The sequence below is a fragment of the Schistocerca piceifrons genome, chromosome 2 (genome assembly GCF_021461385.2).
Source record: "Schistocerca piceifrons isolate TAMUIC-IGC-003096 chromosome 2, iqSchPice1.1, whole genome shotgun sequence".
Lineage (NCBI taxonomy): Eukaryota > Metazoa > Arthropoda > Insecta > Orthoptera > Acrididae > Schistocerca > Schistocerca piceifrons.
The window spans coordinates 146,440,788-146,459,085 of NC_060139.1; the positions used below are offsets into that span (position 1 = coordinate 146,440,788).

At 39.0% G+C, this 18,298-nt stretch overlaps 1 protein-coding gene across 2 annotated transcripts in view; it reads right to left on the bottom strand.

Annotated features, from left to right (window-relative positions):
- Positions 1-18,298, bottom strand: part of LOC124776731 (arginyl-tRNA--protein transferase 1) — a 164,208-nt gene that overhangs the window by 21,569 nt on the left and 124,341 nt on the right. For both annotated transcript variants that reach the window (XM_047251850.1, XM_047251849.1), the window contains exons 8-9: positions 17,710-17,891; positions 7,658-7,910 (exon numbers count right to left, since the gene is read on the bottom strand). In XM_047251850.1, coding sequence (XP_047107806.1) covers positions 7,658-7,910; positions 17,710-17,891 — 435 coding nt within the window. The remainder of the gene's footprint in view (positions 1-7,657; positions 7,911-17,709; positions 17,892-18,298) is intronic.

The window sequence follows — 18,298 nt, forward strand, 5'->3', positions numbered from 1 at the left end:
AGTGGGTAAGGGGTTGATCAAGCAGTGGTCGTCCAGTAAGGAATTTTTACATTTTGTTTCATGTCAAGTTTTAAGGGGCACTAGACCACATTTAAGTTTTCTGAAAGTAAGGAAGTATGTCATAGGTGCTGACCTTAACAAGTTAAGAGTTAGTTAAAGGTGACCCGGGGACCGGGTCTCTCCGAAGGGGGGAGGGGAATAATGTAGTGGCACCACAGTTTAAGATAGTGAAGTTAGATTCAGTGCAACATTTCTGAGTGCACAAGTTACGGCTAGGCATGGGCCTGTTGACAGTAAGTTACACTGACCAGTGGTTGTGAAGTAGAATGGAGGCCACTGAGCCGTCGAACCAATGAAAAGAGTAAATGCAGTGGTTTGCATGGCACAAGTTACAGGCAGAAGGGACCCACTGGTGCAACCTAGGTGTTGTGAGTACGTGACTCAGAGTGGCGCGTTAGCGAAACAGAGGCGCAAAGCCATATATAAATAGGTGCCGGTTTTCTAACAAGGCATTCAAGTGTGGCAGCTCTCCTGGATGGCGGGGCGTGTCACACCACCAGATACCCGCAGCAGTAGATGGGGCGCCAGTTTTCCAGTCCATGGTGGGTCGCTGGTTAGACCCTCTGAGGCCGACAAGGGGTCCGTAGCCAGCCAGCAATGGGCCATTCCACGGCTTGCTACTGTGGGCAGTTGTCTTGGCCCCCAATATGCACCAGAGACATCCAGGGCAAGAGCTGCAGATTTAGCTGCCGGATTGCGGGCACTCATTGTCGCCGCATTCTTAGTCACACCGGCGAGAGAGCGTGTCATGGGTCACCTTGCAGTGGGTGGCACTGAGGCGGCAGAAGCAAAGGCTGCTGAGTCGGCTACCGGCGCATCCTGACACTGCGGACGTACCGTATTTACTTGAATCTAAGCCGCACTTTTTTTCCGGTTTTTGTAATCCAAAAAGCCGCCTGCGGCTTAGAATCGAGTGCAAACCAAGTGGAAGTTCTGAAAAATGTTGGTAGGTGCTGCCACAACTAACTTCTGCCGTCGAATATATGTAGCGCTACACAGGCATGCTTTGTAGGCACAAAGATAAATACTGACGCCAAAACCTCCACGTCAGTAAAAAAAAAAAAAAATATAATATGGCCAACTCTACTTTCTGAATTTTTCCTACCTGTGAGAAGAGATGGTTGCTAATAGGAATCTGATGAAATGTGAATCACATGCAGTATTCTCTTCACCATAAGAATAATACAAATATCAAGATTTTGCCATGTATTCTTTTGTGTTTGCTGCTATCTCATTTAAACCCTGTCTGCCTAATAAACTACGAAACTAGAGTGAGACAACAGCAAACGTGGAAGAATATACGTATCGTGTCATGTTTATATTCGTGTTATTCTTGTGCCTAATAGTGATACAGTCAGAAATGAAGCACGGCAACTGACTAGATTTTTAATTCTAAGATGACTCTAATTTCTGTGCAGAATTTGATGTACTAAAGAAGCGGCCGCAAAGATTTTCAAATGGAGAAACATTTTTGGCTAACTCTCGTTCAGAACATGTTCTATCATACGCAGTCTATTATTTGGTTCTTGTTGATCATTATCAAAGAAAGTAGCAGTGAAAGTAACAGCAAATAACAGTCTGTTGCCATTGTTTCGCCAATGAGACAATTACTCTCTCTTTTTTTTTAACTGTATGCAGTGGTAGCACGCACAAAAGCAAGCCGTGCCGCGAGCGGCAACAGGCCGAAAACACGCACTATCAGAATGCGACAAACAATGCGTGACACAGTACAGTAATGCGTTTTCAGCTTAAGAGTGACGTAAACACCTATAACAAAGAGAACAGCACTTATCAGATCAAAGAAAAATAAGCAATGAATTCAAACTAGTCGAAGCACGTGAAAAAGGAAGGGTACCCGTATAAATACGGACGGAGCGCCTGACGCATAGCAATGGCTACCTGGTAAAGCTTAACTGCTAAGCTTACGAAGTGAACCAAACTACTGTAGTTGTATCGTCATTCATTTGACCTAAATTGTGACTCATATTACAATGGACCAACTTTGTTTCGATTTGGAGGTGCGGCCTACAACTTTACTCTCCCCTTGAATTTCGAGTCTCAAATTTCCGGTGTGGCTTAGATTCGGGAAATTTTTTTTCCTTTATTTCGAGTCTCATTTTTAAGGTGCAGCTTAGATTCGAGTGCGGCTTAGATTCGAGTACATACGGTACTAGGCCGACACACAGCAGTGCAGGCACGGGTCACTGAGGCAGCCATTCTGCACCAAGCCGTTTCGCAGTCAGGAAAGTGGTGTCCTCAGCATTGTGGGACCTGGTGGCGCAGACCAAGCGGAACGCAGCACTGTAGTTGGAAACAATAAATCTCTTGGAAAGCTCGGACGAGTCTTAGTACGGTGCCTTCTACCTCTTCCCGCTACATTTGGTGTTGCTGTTACATTCGGTGTCAGAAGTTCCCACTACAAAGCATTATCTTTAGAAAAAATAGTGTGTAACACAAATGCACCTGCTTATTCATTGGCCAATATTTAGCCTCGTTATTGATATCTTTTGTAGGAAACTGTGAATATACTGTCAGTAATTTGGGTGCGTTTATTAATAGGTTAAAAATTTTTAAACTTAACAGCTCTGATTTATTGGTTAGCTTCAATGTCATCTACTTATTCACTAAAGTACCTGTTTTTGATTAGCTGCATTGTTTAAGCCTGTGTTCACCTCCACTTACTTTTATTTGATAAACAGTATTTTGAACAGAATGGCGGTGTCACCACAGATAGATCTCTCTCACCCATGGCAGCTACTTTATCTGTATAGAATTTTGAAGAAAAAGTTCTCACGTCTGCAGTTTTAAAATCAAAACTCTTCAGGAGAAATGCCGATGAGACACTCATAGTTTATTCTTTGGTGAGGACAAGGTCACATAGCTGCTTGAAAATCTTGACTTTATTCATGAAAACATCAGATTTACAATGGAATGGGAAATGAACGGCTGTCCACCATTTTTGGATGTATTAGTTCAACGTAAGGAGGATGAGATTTTAGGATGCTGCATGTACTGAAGCCCATCCATACTGGTTTATACTTAAAGCATCTAGCTGCCACTATCTTTCACAAACTATGAGCGTACTTAAAACTTTAGGAAATAGGGTGCGGGTTTGTCCAATACTGACAGGCTACAGGGCGAATTGCTATATTCAATAAAAATGGATATAAAAAACAGCACATTAAGAGAGCTCTGCAAAGAAAAATCCCAGACCAACCGAAGGAAGAGCAAGAAGAAAGAGATGTAAAGTCCATAGCCTTACATATGAAAATTGCCAGAATAATGAAGAAGCATTACATTCATGTTATCTTTCTCCCACTGGCTAAGACGGCAGTACTTCTAGGATCTGTGAAAGGTTATATATGAAATTATGAAATCCCCTGTCAGTGTGACAAAAGGACACACAATATGCACTGTATAAGAATGGTGTATCACGACAAACAATATGCACCATATAAGAATGGTGCATCGAACACCAATGATCCACTCGCCTTCTACAGCCTAACAAATCTGGAGTGGTTGAATCTTGTATTTCCACTGGCCACTCCATGGATTACAGGAAAAACAAGACACTGACGACACTGACTGCAGCCATATCTTATTGGTATTCAGTTGGAAACACAATTAGCTGATAATCTGCTCAACCGAGAGTTTCCAGCTCAACATATCACAGAAACCACTCATTTCATATCTGCACACTCAAAAGAATTATTGTTCTGAATCTTCACTGTCTGGCATTCCAATATATGCTATTCATTTTAATAATAAACCACATAATCCATTTGCACTGGTATTTTCTGACATTGGGCTTGATTTGTTTTGCTGTTATATGCATAAACTTTTATCTATGACAGATACTTTTGTTGCAAACAGTGCTATCTCTGGTGCATATGCATTTAATCCACAGTATTGTATCAAGTGGTTTAAATTCTGCCAGAAACTCACCTTGAGATGTGAAGCAGTAACATCCAAACAAAAAAATAATACTATAATGGGTGATGGATTACAAGAAGAAATATTAGGAATTTTAGAAACAGGTCATATTTCTGGGTAGACATGCAATGTTTTGTATAGAAAACTGTAATCTAAAAGTGTTAGAATTTTGAGGTAAAGTTTTGTGTGTGTGACATGTGAAATGCTACCCAAAAATTCTCGAAATAAATATGTAGCTTTGGAAGTCTAGCTAGTATGATGAAATGCCACCAGGTGGTACCCTGTATATCCTTTGTAACTCAGAACCTCAAGCAGTTCTGTGCTATGTAGTTGCATTTGGACTGTATGTGCATTTCCTTATTGTTGTGTCTTGCAAAACTAATGAGGTGGGTGTCTGGGAGCAATGTAGGTGCATAAATTTCTTTTCTAGATTCACAAAAACAGAAACACATAACTCGTTGCAGTAAGCATTTGGAGAAAGATGCCTTAGGTCACAGTCAAAATTACTAGTGACTTATATTGTTTTCAAGATGAGAGAACAGCATATGACACCCCCCCCCCCCCCCCCCTCTTCAGGCACGTTGTCAATTAGTGTTACTCCTGAAAGTGTTGCTGCTTTTGGAATATGGTGATGGAACATTTTAGGCATAACATCCAAGACATTCGCAATATCACAGGGCAATCTTATGGAAAGTGTCAGAGAACTTTGTCTGACAAACTGCACACGTGATGGATTGATACAAAGTTTGTGCTACGAATTCTCAACAAAGAGCAGAAACAGCATCATGTGCAAGTCTGCAGAGAACTTCAAGGAAGGCTTTAAGGTGAACCACACTTTCTTTTGAAGGTTGTTGCTGGTGATGACAGCTGGGTATATAGGTATGATCACAAAACCAAATCACTCGACCCCAAAAAGCCTGGCAAGTAAAGAGTAATGTGAAAACCATGTTCATCTGTTTCTTCGACTTGGAAGAGATTGTCCATAAGCAGTTTGTCTCTCCTCATTAGTCCATCAGTGCAGGTCTACTGTGATGTGCTGAGGCGTTTGAGGGAGAACATAAGAAGAAAAATCAAAAGAAAAGTGGTGAATGGGCGATTGGTTACTCCATCATGACACAAGGAGTTTCTGCTGAAAAACTACGTGACAGCTGACAAATTGTTTGTTGGCTTCTGTCTTAGGTTCTTTGCATGATGTTTATTTGATGATTTTCTGACGTTTGTCAAAGTTTCACCCTCCACTGCTGGTGATGGACTGCAGTCCACCACAAGCAATGGAGAGTGGGGCTTTGATAATGCTGGAGCAATAAGAAAAATCAGACAAATGTCAACTGTCTGAAGAAACAAAGATAGAAGCCAACAAGCAATTTGTCAATAAGTGGCCACAAAAGCAACAATAATTTTGTACATGATAATTGTTCCACATCCTCCATGCCCACCTAAAATGGCACTGTCAGACTTTCATTTATTCCCCAGGATGAACCTCAAATTAAAATGCCAATGATTTCTCACAGATGAGGAGATTCAAGCAGAATCACATGTAGTACTAAACAGGCTCATTAAAAATGTGTTCCACGGAGCTTTCCTTCATCTACATCTACATGATTACTCTGCAATTCACATTTAAGTGCTTGGCAGAGGGTTCATCGAGCCACAATCATACTATCTCCCTACCATTCCACTCCCGAACAGCGCGCGGGAAAAACGAACACCTAAACCTTTCTGTTCGAGCTCTGATTTCTTTTGTGGAAAAACCTCTGAAAGCGGTGTATACACTCCTAAGGAGACTATTTTGAAGGATATAGTGATGAATTAGACCCAGATAAATAATAATTTTCTTTATTGATGAATTGTGGGAACTTTTGGTTAGCACCTTGTACAAATTTATAAAAAAATATAGATTTTACTTTATGTTGTGGACTTTTAATGTAAATCCCATTACAGGTCAAATGATCCCTTTCTGCTGTTCTACGGGTGTCACCCCACACCATACGCCCACCGTCAATGCTTCATTTTGCATCACATAAAGCTGTTCCATGGTAAGTAAAAATGTGGTTTGCAACTGCTAGGAATTATTAGAAAACTTCAGAACAGAATGGCTGAGAGTATGAAACATATAGTTTCTCTATTACACAGTGATGACGAGGAAGAAATCCATTTCTTTTATGATGTTTGCACACAATTCTCCACAACAAATAAAGAAACAGTGATGCGTCTTCCAGAGTTACTGAGAAATTGTCAGCTGAGGTCTTTCCTCCACTTCTGATCTTTACATATTATGGAAATTTGCAAACATTATCAGTATCATTTTGTGAGTTACTTCAATTAATCAATAAACCTTGAGATTTCAATGATTAACTATATGCAGTGGATGAAAATGAGAAGTCACTGAACATTCTTTTTTGCCTTTTATTGTACATGGTGTGTAAATGACCATGCAACAAACTCTGAGAAATGATAGATCCTGCAAAGAGAACATAGTTTTAGTTTTTTAAAGTATTTGGTCCAACCTGCCACTGTTTTTTGATTCATCATATTAGGTTACTGCACTAACCATGCAACAAATTCTGATTACCTAACCCATTACTTACCACATATATCTTTTGGATGTGCTCATACAACTAGTCTGAAGTATGGCAGGAACCACACAGTCCTTTGCATGACAAGGAATATACACTCTTAAGAGAAGCTAAAGCATGTTACGAAAGGATCCAGATATACTCCTTCATTTAAATGGTATTACAAGGTCCAGCATGCCATCAACAATACTATAAGACTAGATGCCAAGGTTAAATCTTTGCTGGTGAAGTTTGACGAACAAAAAATAATACTATAATGGGTGATGGATTACAAGAATAAATATTAGGAATTTTAGAAACAGGTCATATTTCTGGGTTGACATGCAATGTTTTGTATAGAAAACTGTAATCTAAAAGTGTTAGAATTTTGAGGTAAAGTTTTGTGTGTGTGACATGTGAAATGCTACCCAAAAATTCTCGAAATAAATGTGTAGCTTGGGAAGTCTAGCTAGTATGATGAAATGCCACCAGGTGGTACCCTGTATATCCTTTGTAACTCAGAACCTCAAGCAGTTCTGTGCTATGTAGTTGCATTTGGACTGTATGCGCATTTCCTTATTGTTGTGTCTTGCAAAACTAATGAGGTGGGTGTCTGGGAGCAATGTAGGTGCATAAATTTCTTTATGGTGTACATAGACGAAGGATACAGATTAGCACCATACACAGAAGTATATTCAAGACCCACTTATGTGTTCTCAAATCAACACATCTACCCTGCATTACATGCTTCGAGCATGATTGCATAATACTAACACAACATATTGGAAAATATAGGTTTCTTCACAATTAGTCATTCTTCACAATTAGTAACTCTGTTACAGACAGCCACATTAGAGAGATGTGCAGTAAAACAATAATTATTATACTGAAAGGATGAATACAAAGTATCAAAGGTGAAATTACTGAACATGCAATTAATGTGAAGTTAAAAATTTGCACAGATAAAGGAAGGTTTAAAATGAAGACCAACAGTTTTCTGATACAATTAAAAAGAAATAATTTTGTGCATCTTTGAAATTTTACACATACTGGCAACAGTTCCAACCCTTCATTCTACACACAGTATTTGAAAGTTGATTTTCACATACCTCATTTATGTTGATTTGACCGTCTTCATCCAGCACTGAAGAGTTTTCTTCAAAACGGCTATATCGACTGACATCTAGCTTTCTTTGGCACTGTTCTATAGGATGCCAAGTATATGTTTCTGGACACAGCAGAAATGATGGGTTGTATCTAGCTTTGTATCGCATTTTTGGACAAGTATGGATGTAAAAACCCATATAATAATACTTCAGTGCTGAGCTGTGTGTGTGTAAAGACCTTACCAATGCAATCTCTCTGTAACAAAAAACAGTAAAAATTAGGATAGACTTTTACCACAACAATACATTTTCCTAGGGGCAATAGAAATAAATTCAAAATAAACTGTGCAGGCATATTTAATAAAATAAATGTCTTTTGTTTTTGATTAGGATCTCTTAACTGGTGCACATTATTACTTCAGTCTTTAAAAAAATGACCATATCAACTCTGTTGTACACCTCTTCTTCTCCTCCTCTTCCTACTCATACTTGCTACATATACCACATGTACAGAAATAAGTAGTACTGAATAGTTAATCTCAAAATGTAATGAATGGTCTATCCCAAAGAAAAAGGATTAACTTATTAACTTATTTTCCTTCTCAACTTTTCCCTTAAGTATGAAACTATTAAAAAGCTGATGTGGCTGTGTTTGAGACATTAATTTTATAATCTTATTTATCACATGAAGACAGAAATTAATGCTTCATAATAGTGTTATGTTCCAGAGGAAGAAAATAGACTTTCTTTTTTCTCTTGAGGAAGTAGAAGGGTATGTTCATAGACAAGGTTATCCAAACTGACAAGCTAAAATACTGTGGCCACCTGGTTGGTCCACCTTCGGAGCGCAATACTGCAGCAATTCTTTGTGACATGCATCTGACAAGTCTTTTGTACATTTCTGGTGGAACATAGTGCAATATATCTACACTATGTAATCAAAAGTATCTGGACACCCCCAAAAATTTAATATTAGATGCATTGTGCTGCCACCTACTGCCAGGTACTGTGTATCAGTGACCTCAGTAGTCATTAGACATCAAGATAGAGCAGAATGGGGCACTCTGCAGAACTCACAGACTTTGAATGTGGTCAGGTGATTTGTGTCACTTGTGTCATACATCTGTAAGTGAGATTTGCACACTTCTAAACATCCCTAGGTCCACTGTTTACAATGTGATAGTGAAGTGGAAATGTGAAGGGACATGTAGAGCACAAAAGCATGTTGACTGACAGAGAACACTGACAGTTGAAGAGGGTCATAATGTGTAACAGGCAGACATTTAACCAGGCCATCACACAGGAATTCCGAACTGCACGTACTATGACAGTTAGGCGTAAGGTGAGAAAACTTGGATTTCACAGTCGAGCAGCTGCTCATAAGCCACATATCATACCAATAAACGCCAAACGACGTCTTGCTTGATGTAACGAGCATAAACAATTGACAATTAAACAGTGGAAAAATGTTGTGTGGAGTGAAGAATCACGGTACACAATGTTGTGATCCGATCGCAGGGTGTGGGTATGGTGAATGCCCAGTGAACATCATCTGCCAGTGTGTGTAGCACCTACAGTAAAATTCGGAGGCGGTGGTGATATGGTGTGGTCGTGTTTTTCATGGAGGGGGATTGCACCCCTTGTTGTTTTGTGTGGCAGCATAGGCCTACATTGATGTTTTAAGCACCTTCTTGCTCCCCACTGTTGAAGAGCAATTCAGGGACGGCGATTGCATCTTTCAACATGATCGAGCACCTGTTCATAATGCACAGCCTGCGGCGGAGTGGTTACACGACAATAACATCCCTGTAATGGACTGGCCTGCACAGAGTCCTGACTTGAATCCTGTATAACACCTTTGAGATGTTTTGGAACACCAAGTTCGTGCCTCTCCTCAGTGCAGCACTCCATGAAGCCATTCCCCAAGAAACCTTCCAGCACCTGACTGAACGTATGCCTGCTGTCATTAAGGATAAGGGTGGGCCAGCACCATATTGAATTCCAGCATTACCAATGGAGGGCATCATGAACTTGTAAGACACTTTCAGCCAGGTATCTGGATACTTTTGATCACATAGTGTATGCACAGGCCTGAAAATCCCTGTAAATTATGGGCTGATGCTTTGTGAAAGTGCAGCTGGCACCTAATAGCATTCCAGATGTTTCCCATTGGATTCAGATCAGGCAAATTTGGTGGCCAAGACATCAATACGATTTCACTATCATGTTTCTCAAATCATTGTAGCATGATTCTGGCTTTGTGACATTGACAGATGTGGATGTGGATGTACATGTAGACAGCTATCCTGCTGGAAGAATGACATAAACCTTAAAGTGATGCAGGTGATCCAAATTTATATTAATATTGCCCACAGCTGTGATTGTGTCTTTGATTACTATCACAGGTACTATGGAAGCCCTGATGAATGTCCTGCACAGCATAATATTACCCCACTGGCCTACGTCTCTGGCATGGTGTTTGTTTCAAGCAACTCGTTTGCCTGTGTCATAATGTATCCACACATGAGCATCGACCTGATATAACAAAAAATATTACTCATCCAATACATTTTCATAGATCAATCTCCAAGATCCTGTGCCCACTGCAGTCTTAATTGACAATGAAGCTAGGTCAACATGAGAAAACAGTGGTATTGTCTGCTGTTGACCCCAATGTTCAACAATATTCACTGAACATTTTGCTTCAAAATACTTGTGTCTGTATCACCACTGTACTCTATCAGATTCATCGCTTATCCAGCTTTACTGAATGGGCAAGCACCTGACCTCAACATTCTCTGATAAGGCAAGAACATCAAACACCTTGTTGCTTACTCTTGGTTTCACCAACCTTCAGTTACTTTCCATCAATGCTCACAACAGCAGCAAGCAAACAGCTGAACAGCTTTGTCATTTCCAAGATGTTTGCTCCTAGATGCCAAGCTATAACAATCTGCCCTTTGTCATAAAATTTGAAGTCCTTGGATTTCACCATTTATGGCTCAAATCATGGCTAGAATGATCCTCCATTTGTCTCTGCTCAGCTTATACACTTTTCTTATTGTACTAAGTGCTCACAGTACCTCAAGATGACATTAATCTTGTGAAGGGCAGTGGTCACAAGTTTTCGCTCAACAGTGTGTGTCTCAATAAGTAGCAGACAAACTGTGGAGGCAATTCATGAAAACTCATCACGACAAACATTATTTTGTTAATGGTTGTCAGGTGTGTGTGTGTGTGTGTGTGTGTGTGTGTGTGTGTGTCTAAAGTTTTACTTCAGCTTTCTGGAACATTATAAATGGCAGTGAATTTGTATAGTAGATACATACAAATTAGACTATCATTATTCAGATAGATATAGCAGACAAAAATTTACTTGTAATGGGGGGCTAGAATTTGATAACAGAAAAAGGAAGGGAAGGAAAAATAGTAGAACATGAACTGGGTGGGTGGTGGTGGTGGTGGTGGTGGTGGTGGTGGTGGTGGTGGTGGTGGTGGTGGGGGGGGGGGGGGGGGGAAGGGCGGGGGGAGGAGGAATAAAAGGGGAAACTGCTTAGTAGAATTTTCTACAGTGCTTAATTTAATTATTACTAACACTTTGTTTAAGAAGCACGAAAGAAGATTATACAGGGTGAACATTATTAAAACTGAGAAACTGCAGGGACAGATTCCTGACTGAAAAGGGAGGAAAAAAGATCCTATGAACATGTGTCCAGAAATGCATCATTGCCAGGGTAGAAGGTGCTGACTGAATGAACCACGTGCCATGTGTTCCTTGTGTGTTGCAGGCTGTGTGAATGACGCAGCATCTTGGAAGCAGCAGAACGGTCTGCTATTCATGTCAGGAATAAGCGAAGATGATGTCTGCATGTGACCAAGCAGATGGAAACGGTCAAGAGGAAATACATCTATTCCAAAATAAGTGCCCTCATAGACACCAACTACAGGGCGACCACAAATTCTTGCCCTGATTATAATAATTTATTACAGAATAACTGTTTGACATAATAATTTACATTTGATGCTGTTACGTAGGTTAGTGTTACTAGTTTTTTTTTTTTAAGACCACTTATGTTAGTAAACCTCAATGTGTGTTCCCTTGGTAGCTTGGAGAATGTCGAGGCGGATTCCAGTTCCCACCAGGTCTTTCTTAACATGTGTTCTGTCACAGTACCCACGGCAGCTTGTATCCTAGCCTTCAGTTTGTCGATGTCAGCAACTGGTGTGACAAAGACTCTGTCCTTGATATAGCCCCAGACAAAAAAGTGAAGAGGTGTAATGTCTGGACAGTGGGGTGGCCAGGGTGTTGGACCATTCCTTCCAATCCAAAAAAGTTTCATCCAGGAAATCATGCACTATTAAAGCCCATAGGGAGAGGTGCTCCATCTTGATGGAAAATTATCCATGGTTGATACTCTTCTAACTGTGGGGCAGTGAACTGTTGCAAAACGTCTCAGTAAATGTTAGTGATAATGGATTTTTCTGTGAAGAAAAACGGTCCAAAAACCTTTTTATGCAAGAGACCCCACCAAACATTCAGTTTTTTGCTGTCTCGCTGTAACTGTACAGTAGCATGTGGAGACTCTGAACCCCATATACGGAAATTATGCCTATTTACTTTTCCACTGACATGAAAGGTAGATTCATCGATAAAGCATATGCGATTTAAGTAATCATTTGTGCCATCAATCCTATTGAGAATCTCAGTTGCAAATTCAGCACATGTCAGCAAATCATTCAGTTACAAGGTCTGCAGGATTTGCACATTGTAAGCATGCAACCTAACCCTTTCATGAAGAATCTTCACCACACTTGCTTGCAGTATTTGAAGTTCATGTGAGGCTTGATGAGTTGATTTAGACGGACTCCATTGAAACGATTGCCGAACATGATCAACAGTTGTATCACTCACAAGAGGCCTGCCATTTCGAGGACGATCTTCAACGCTGCCTGCCATCACTTATTTGATTTAACATCAGGAGGGCTGCGTCCATAAGAAGCCTGAAATTTATGCTGAACACTGATGGGCGATTTCGTTTCATGAAACCAAAGCACACATTACACTTTCTCCTGCTTCGATGCCATTCCACCAGCAACTAATGTGACCTAACAGACAGTGTCGATGTTGTGGAGCACTAGCGCCATCTATTGGTCACAACAACTAGCAACACTAACCTACATAATGGCATCAAATATACATATTATGTCAAATGGTTATTCTGTTATAAATTTTTATAATTAGGGCAAGACTTTGTGCTTACCCTGTATATTGCACAACATTTCAAGCCTTTTTTGGGCATTTGTGTGACCTTGCGTCCTTTCAGACAGACAAATGTGCAGTTATATGGTGGACTATGCATACACCAGATCTGGAACACTGGGTCCTGCAGGATATTGAGACGAACCCTAGTACCAGCTCCAGAAAAGTGGCTTGTCAACATGGTGTGAGTCAAAGTATGATTATGTGTATCCTGCATAACAACTGCTACTATGCCTATCACTTGCAATCCTATGGATGGCCACTTTGAACATCTGTTGTGACATGGATGCAGTTCAGCTCTGTACTGTGTTCCAGGACAATTTGTTATTGTTGCACACACATAAGCAATTTCTGCATTTCCAGACACATGTTCAAACCATCGTTTTTCTCCATTTCTGGCCAGGAATTTGTCCCTGCACTTTGTTGGTTTTATTAATGTTCATCCTGTACATGTGGAAGAGATCAGGAGTTACAGAGTAATGTCAAGACAGATATTTCAAAACCAGATTTTACATTTGCAAACATTTTCTGTGGCAGAAGTGGACTCTACCCATAATTTATTTTTTATGAACTGAAGATTAAAACTGAAGAAATTGGAGAAAAGCAGGAAATTAAGAAGATAGGACTTGTATAAATTGAAATAACCAGATGTTGTTGAGAGTTTCAAAGGGAGCATTAATCAAGGACTAACTAAACCATGAGGGGTTGGGTGGGGGATGCAATAGAAGACAAATATGAAGCTTTGGGAGCTGAAACATGAACACAGCAGAGAATCAAATTGGCAAAGACACAAGACCTAGAAGAAACCCTTGGATAATACAAGAGATTTTGGTTTTAACTGATGAAACAAGAAGATATAAAAATGCAGCAAATGAAGCAGATGAAAAGGAATACAGGCAACTATAAAATGAAACTGACAAAGTGCAAAATGGCTAAGCAGGAACGTCTACAGCAAAAATGCATGGCTGTAGAAGCATACATGACTAGGGGAAAGATAGATGTCACATATATGTTTTTCACAAAGTTTTCACAAATATTTCTTTAGGTTTTTATACTGATCTCACAGTATTATGGTATATTGATAATTTTTACTTGTGGACCATCTGACAGCAACTGAATAAAACACAATTTTAGTGCCATACATGTTTTTCCTTTATTTTCTGCAAGGCATCATCAGTGGCCTGGAATATGTACGTTACACGCAACTGAGGAAGACGGGACTACAAAAGTTGAAGATGATCTCACAGTATCTTTATTCTTCTACTAGCAATATTCACAATGTAACTTGCATTAAAGTTAGTATTTCCACAAATATCAAAGAGACAAACATATTTTGTTTGAAAAAACAAAATCTCTGGTGCAGGAAACAACCATGAAGTGAAGTGTCTTAGCAAAACAGACTCTAACTGAAAACTGTATGTGTTCAAAATGATGCAAGAATTAGCTGAGGTCAGCAGGAGTTGTTAAATAAAAACTTGCACCACATCCAGTCAACTCTCTCAGTTCTATTATGTTCTGATAAAGAGCTGTAGCTCTCGAGCTGGATATCGTTACACAGATCTCGCAGAAAATTCGCAAGATTATTTTACAGTGTGGGATATTACAGGCAGTGATGGGAGCAAAAAATTTGAATTTATAAGCAGTAATGTCAAACTTCTCCCTAATCTTAATGCCTGAGGAAACCAACAATTTTTCTGCCAATTTTTGTGTTAGTAGCTTACTTCTTAAGTGCTGTAAATAGCTGTAGCAAAAGGAAAAAATGCTTGAGGGCTCACTACAAACTGTTATTCCACAGTATTTTGAGATAAACTTGATTTTTATAAAAACTCTTTGTAATTGGTTTAGTTACTGAATAGTTTGTAACCTGTTAATAAATCATTCATAAATGAAATTAATAATTTTTTATCATAAATATTTCTCTCTCACAAAAGGAACAGTTTCTATGATTTATGACTTGCATGTGATTATCATAAACATAATACATGAAGTTTTGTAATGTAGCTGTTTTAGGGACTTACTAACTGGTGCAATAAACTATCTTTCACTTGGGCATGCAGTCCTGTAAATAAGAAAATTCTTGAAACTTCCTGGCATATTAAAACTGTGAGTCCCAGACTCCAGCAACACAATTTCTCCACAATTTCCTTTCTAGCAGTAATGCTTCTGTGAAGTTTGGAAGGCAAGAGATGGGATACTAATAGAAGTAAAGCCATGAGAGCAGATTGTGAGTTGTGCTTGGATAGCTCAGTTGGTAGAGCACTTGCCTGCGGAAGACAAAGTCCAAAGTTTGAGACCCGGTCCAACATAGTTTTAAACTGCCAGGAAGATTCAAATCAATGCACACTATGCTGTAGAGTGAAAAATCATGCTGGAAGAAAACTCCTGTGCATTCTGCTGCCTTCTATTGAAGTAAAAACCATCACCGTTATAAATATCTGTGTATTACTGAACAGAAATTAAAGTTTTCTATGCAGACCTTTAATTTTTCTGATCTCGATTTCCATTTTACTGCAGACACTGTCCGATTGAAATCACCACATGAACCATTCAAATACAATCTGTCAGTTTGTTTACTACCTTTAAAAGTCCCGATGACTTCCCTTACCTATTAGCTTTAAAGATCTACACAGTTATCTCACTTTGTTATTGTTAGAGATGTAGCAGATTTCGTTCTCTGTGTAATCTGACTGACTGGTATGTTGAAGATGGTACATAAAGTTTCATTGCAAAGAAAAAATGGGGCTGCATTGCTGTTGATGCACTAGTGAATACTAGCTTTTCCTTGGCTGCACAAAGATGACTCAAATCAAAACAGATTTCCCAGTAGCACTAGGTGCTTTCAGGTGTTGAATCTGTCTCCTAAATCATGGGCTGTACGTAACAAATTAAACAGAACATTGAATACTGTTTCACTGTTAGGATCAGAGTCCAGGCACTAACATATTATAAAGAACCTTGTGAAGCCAACCACCCATACTAAAATGTTGATGACTTTTTTAACTGAGAAATCTTAAAAAGAGATAGGCTAATTTAGCAATTAATTGAAGGACTTAGAATACAACTAGACACATCATGACCCTGAGGAACCAAAGATCTGTCTTCCCAGTTTCTGGACAGTTTGGTTTCTGGACATTTATCATCCCACTTCCAATTATTTAAGAAATTACCTAAGATTACACACTACTGATTTCAGAAGCTTTTTCATCCTTGGACATGCTGTGGCATGCTAGAAATGATTTATGCTAAGGGACATCATGACAGTTCCTCTTAAAAAAGTTGCACGTAGCAGCCTTACAAATGAGCCTCAATTTCCGCAAGTTTAATTTTTTTTTTTTTTTTTTTGTGCCTATCTATCTCACAAGGCAGGTCTACTCCTGCTGTCTTTATAGAATGGAACAATGGTGCCATCTCTCTGCAGTTCTGTTGGAATCGGGACACAGGAATACTTACATAACTACTCAAGGACCAAAGTTATAAAGAGGTATAAACTAATTTGACAATCAATCTTTCACTGCTCCAGTCACCTTGTGCAAACATCACATATGTCCTGCAGATGTGATATCATCATTGAAGATTCTGAGATTCTGCTAGACAGACAAGTTTTTTTATATGAAAAATTAGTACAGTGTTGGACACTAGCTCTTTCAGCTCCAAAGTAGCAGAAGTAGCTAGAAGTGATCACTGGTATTAAATCAGAATAGCTTAACAAAAAAGCTGAAACTGGTAGTGGACTCAATAAAGTTCTACAGAGCAAGTGGAGCAGCTTTTTCATTACCTGCACAAACAGTTATGGAACACATGGAGAAACTACCAATGATTTTCAATTTAACACACACCTGCTTCACTGGCGGCTGTATGGGATATGCATGCCAGGCTTTGGCCTCCACATCTGAAGCCCTACCAACAGAAACTTCATGATGTAATATTGCAACTCGTTACCAGCTTCCCTTCCTCCTATAATCCTGGTAATTTGGTCATCGCTTTCTATTTATTCCAATTCCTTAGTATATATACATATTGCATTTAATCAAACCCAGACCAGCAAGGATTTACTTTGTGATATGTATAGTTGTTCAACATTCTTATTAATTTCTAAATATCCTATGGTGTCGAAACTGAATGTGGAGCTGACCTGTTTCTTTCTGACATTTGTATTCTAGGAAGTAGTAAACCAGTTGTACAGAAATCAGTAAACAAAGAGGAGGTGTTCATTCTCAAGGTATGGTCTTTGTCTCCCTTTTTTTACTGTTTCCAAATGTATTTCAGTTCTGGCAAATCAAATAGTTTATCAGATGCCAGCAGTATGGTCACCTGGTAAATTGAATATAAATTCTAGTTTGCTGAAGCTGTTTACTTCAGAGGCTAAGACAGTTAATGATTTTTTCAACATTTTTAAATCACCACCAACAGCATTGCAAACAAAGCAAAGGTGGTCTCTCTCATGTTTATATAATCTTGTGTTTCTTGTTCATCATTCTTAAGTTTGATTTACCAAGTGAAAAAGATTTTAGGAAACACACTGGGTTTTAATATCCCATTAACAATGAGGCCAACAGAGATGGAAGGAAATTTGTTATGTATGATATATGTATCCTGCACAAATGTCAGAGTGCTTATGCATTTGCCAAAATTATTGAGAAAAGCTCTATAAAATGTACACTTAATATACCTAGAAAACTAGTATCCAAGAAATAATAATATTATTCTGCTTCTACTTCATATGGGAAAAACTTATTTAACAAAAATAAAATTACACCAGTAATTCCATTTATTGTAATTTTACACTACAGCTTACCTGAGAGAAGCATAAGTTCCTAACGATAAATGACCAAACTCTGGGTCATAATAAAAGTAAACAGAGGATACACAGTAAGGCAGTATGTCAATTACTGCAACAGCAATAAGTCGTCCATCAAGCCAATATTGCTGATGGAAGGAGCCATAACCATGAGGTGGTCCATCAACTGGTTTCCATGGCTACTGATACATATGACAGAATAAGATTTCATCATAACAGTAAAAATGTTAAACATATCTTAATATTAGCACACAGCTTATCAATTAATTTTTTTTGTCTTAATTAATCATGGGATCAAATTTAAAACTGCTGTATCAAATGCTGTAACCCAAACTATAAAGTTGAATACACTGTAAGCTTTCAACCACTACTTTATTTTACTTTATAAGATCAGAATGTCACAAAGAGCTGTATAGTGCTAGGCAAAAAATGTGAACGGTATCATTCACAACTGTACCTGTAGGTAGCCCATCTTTAAATTAATTGCCTTTATGATCCATTAGACAGATATGGTGAGGGCTGCAAAACAGTTTTGTCCTTTGAATTCTGCCAATCCCCCCCCCCCCCCCCCCCCCCGCAGTAAATT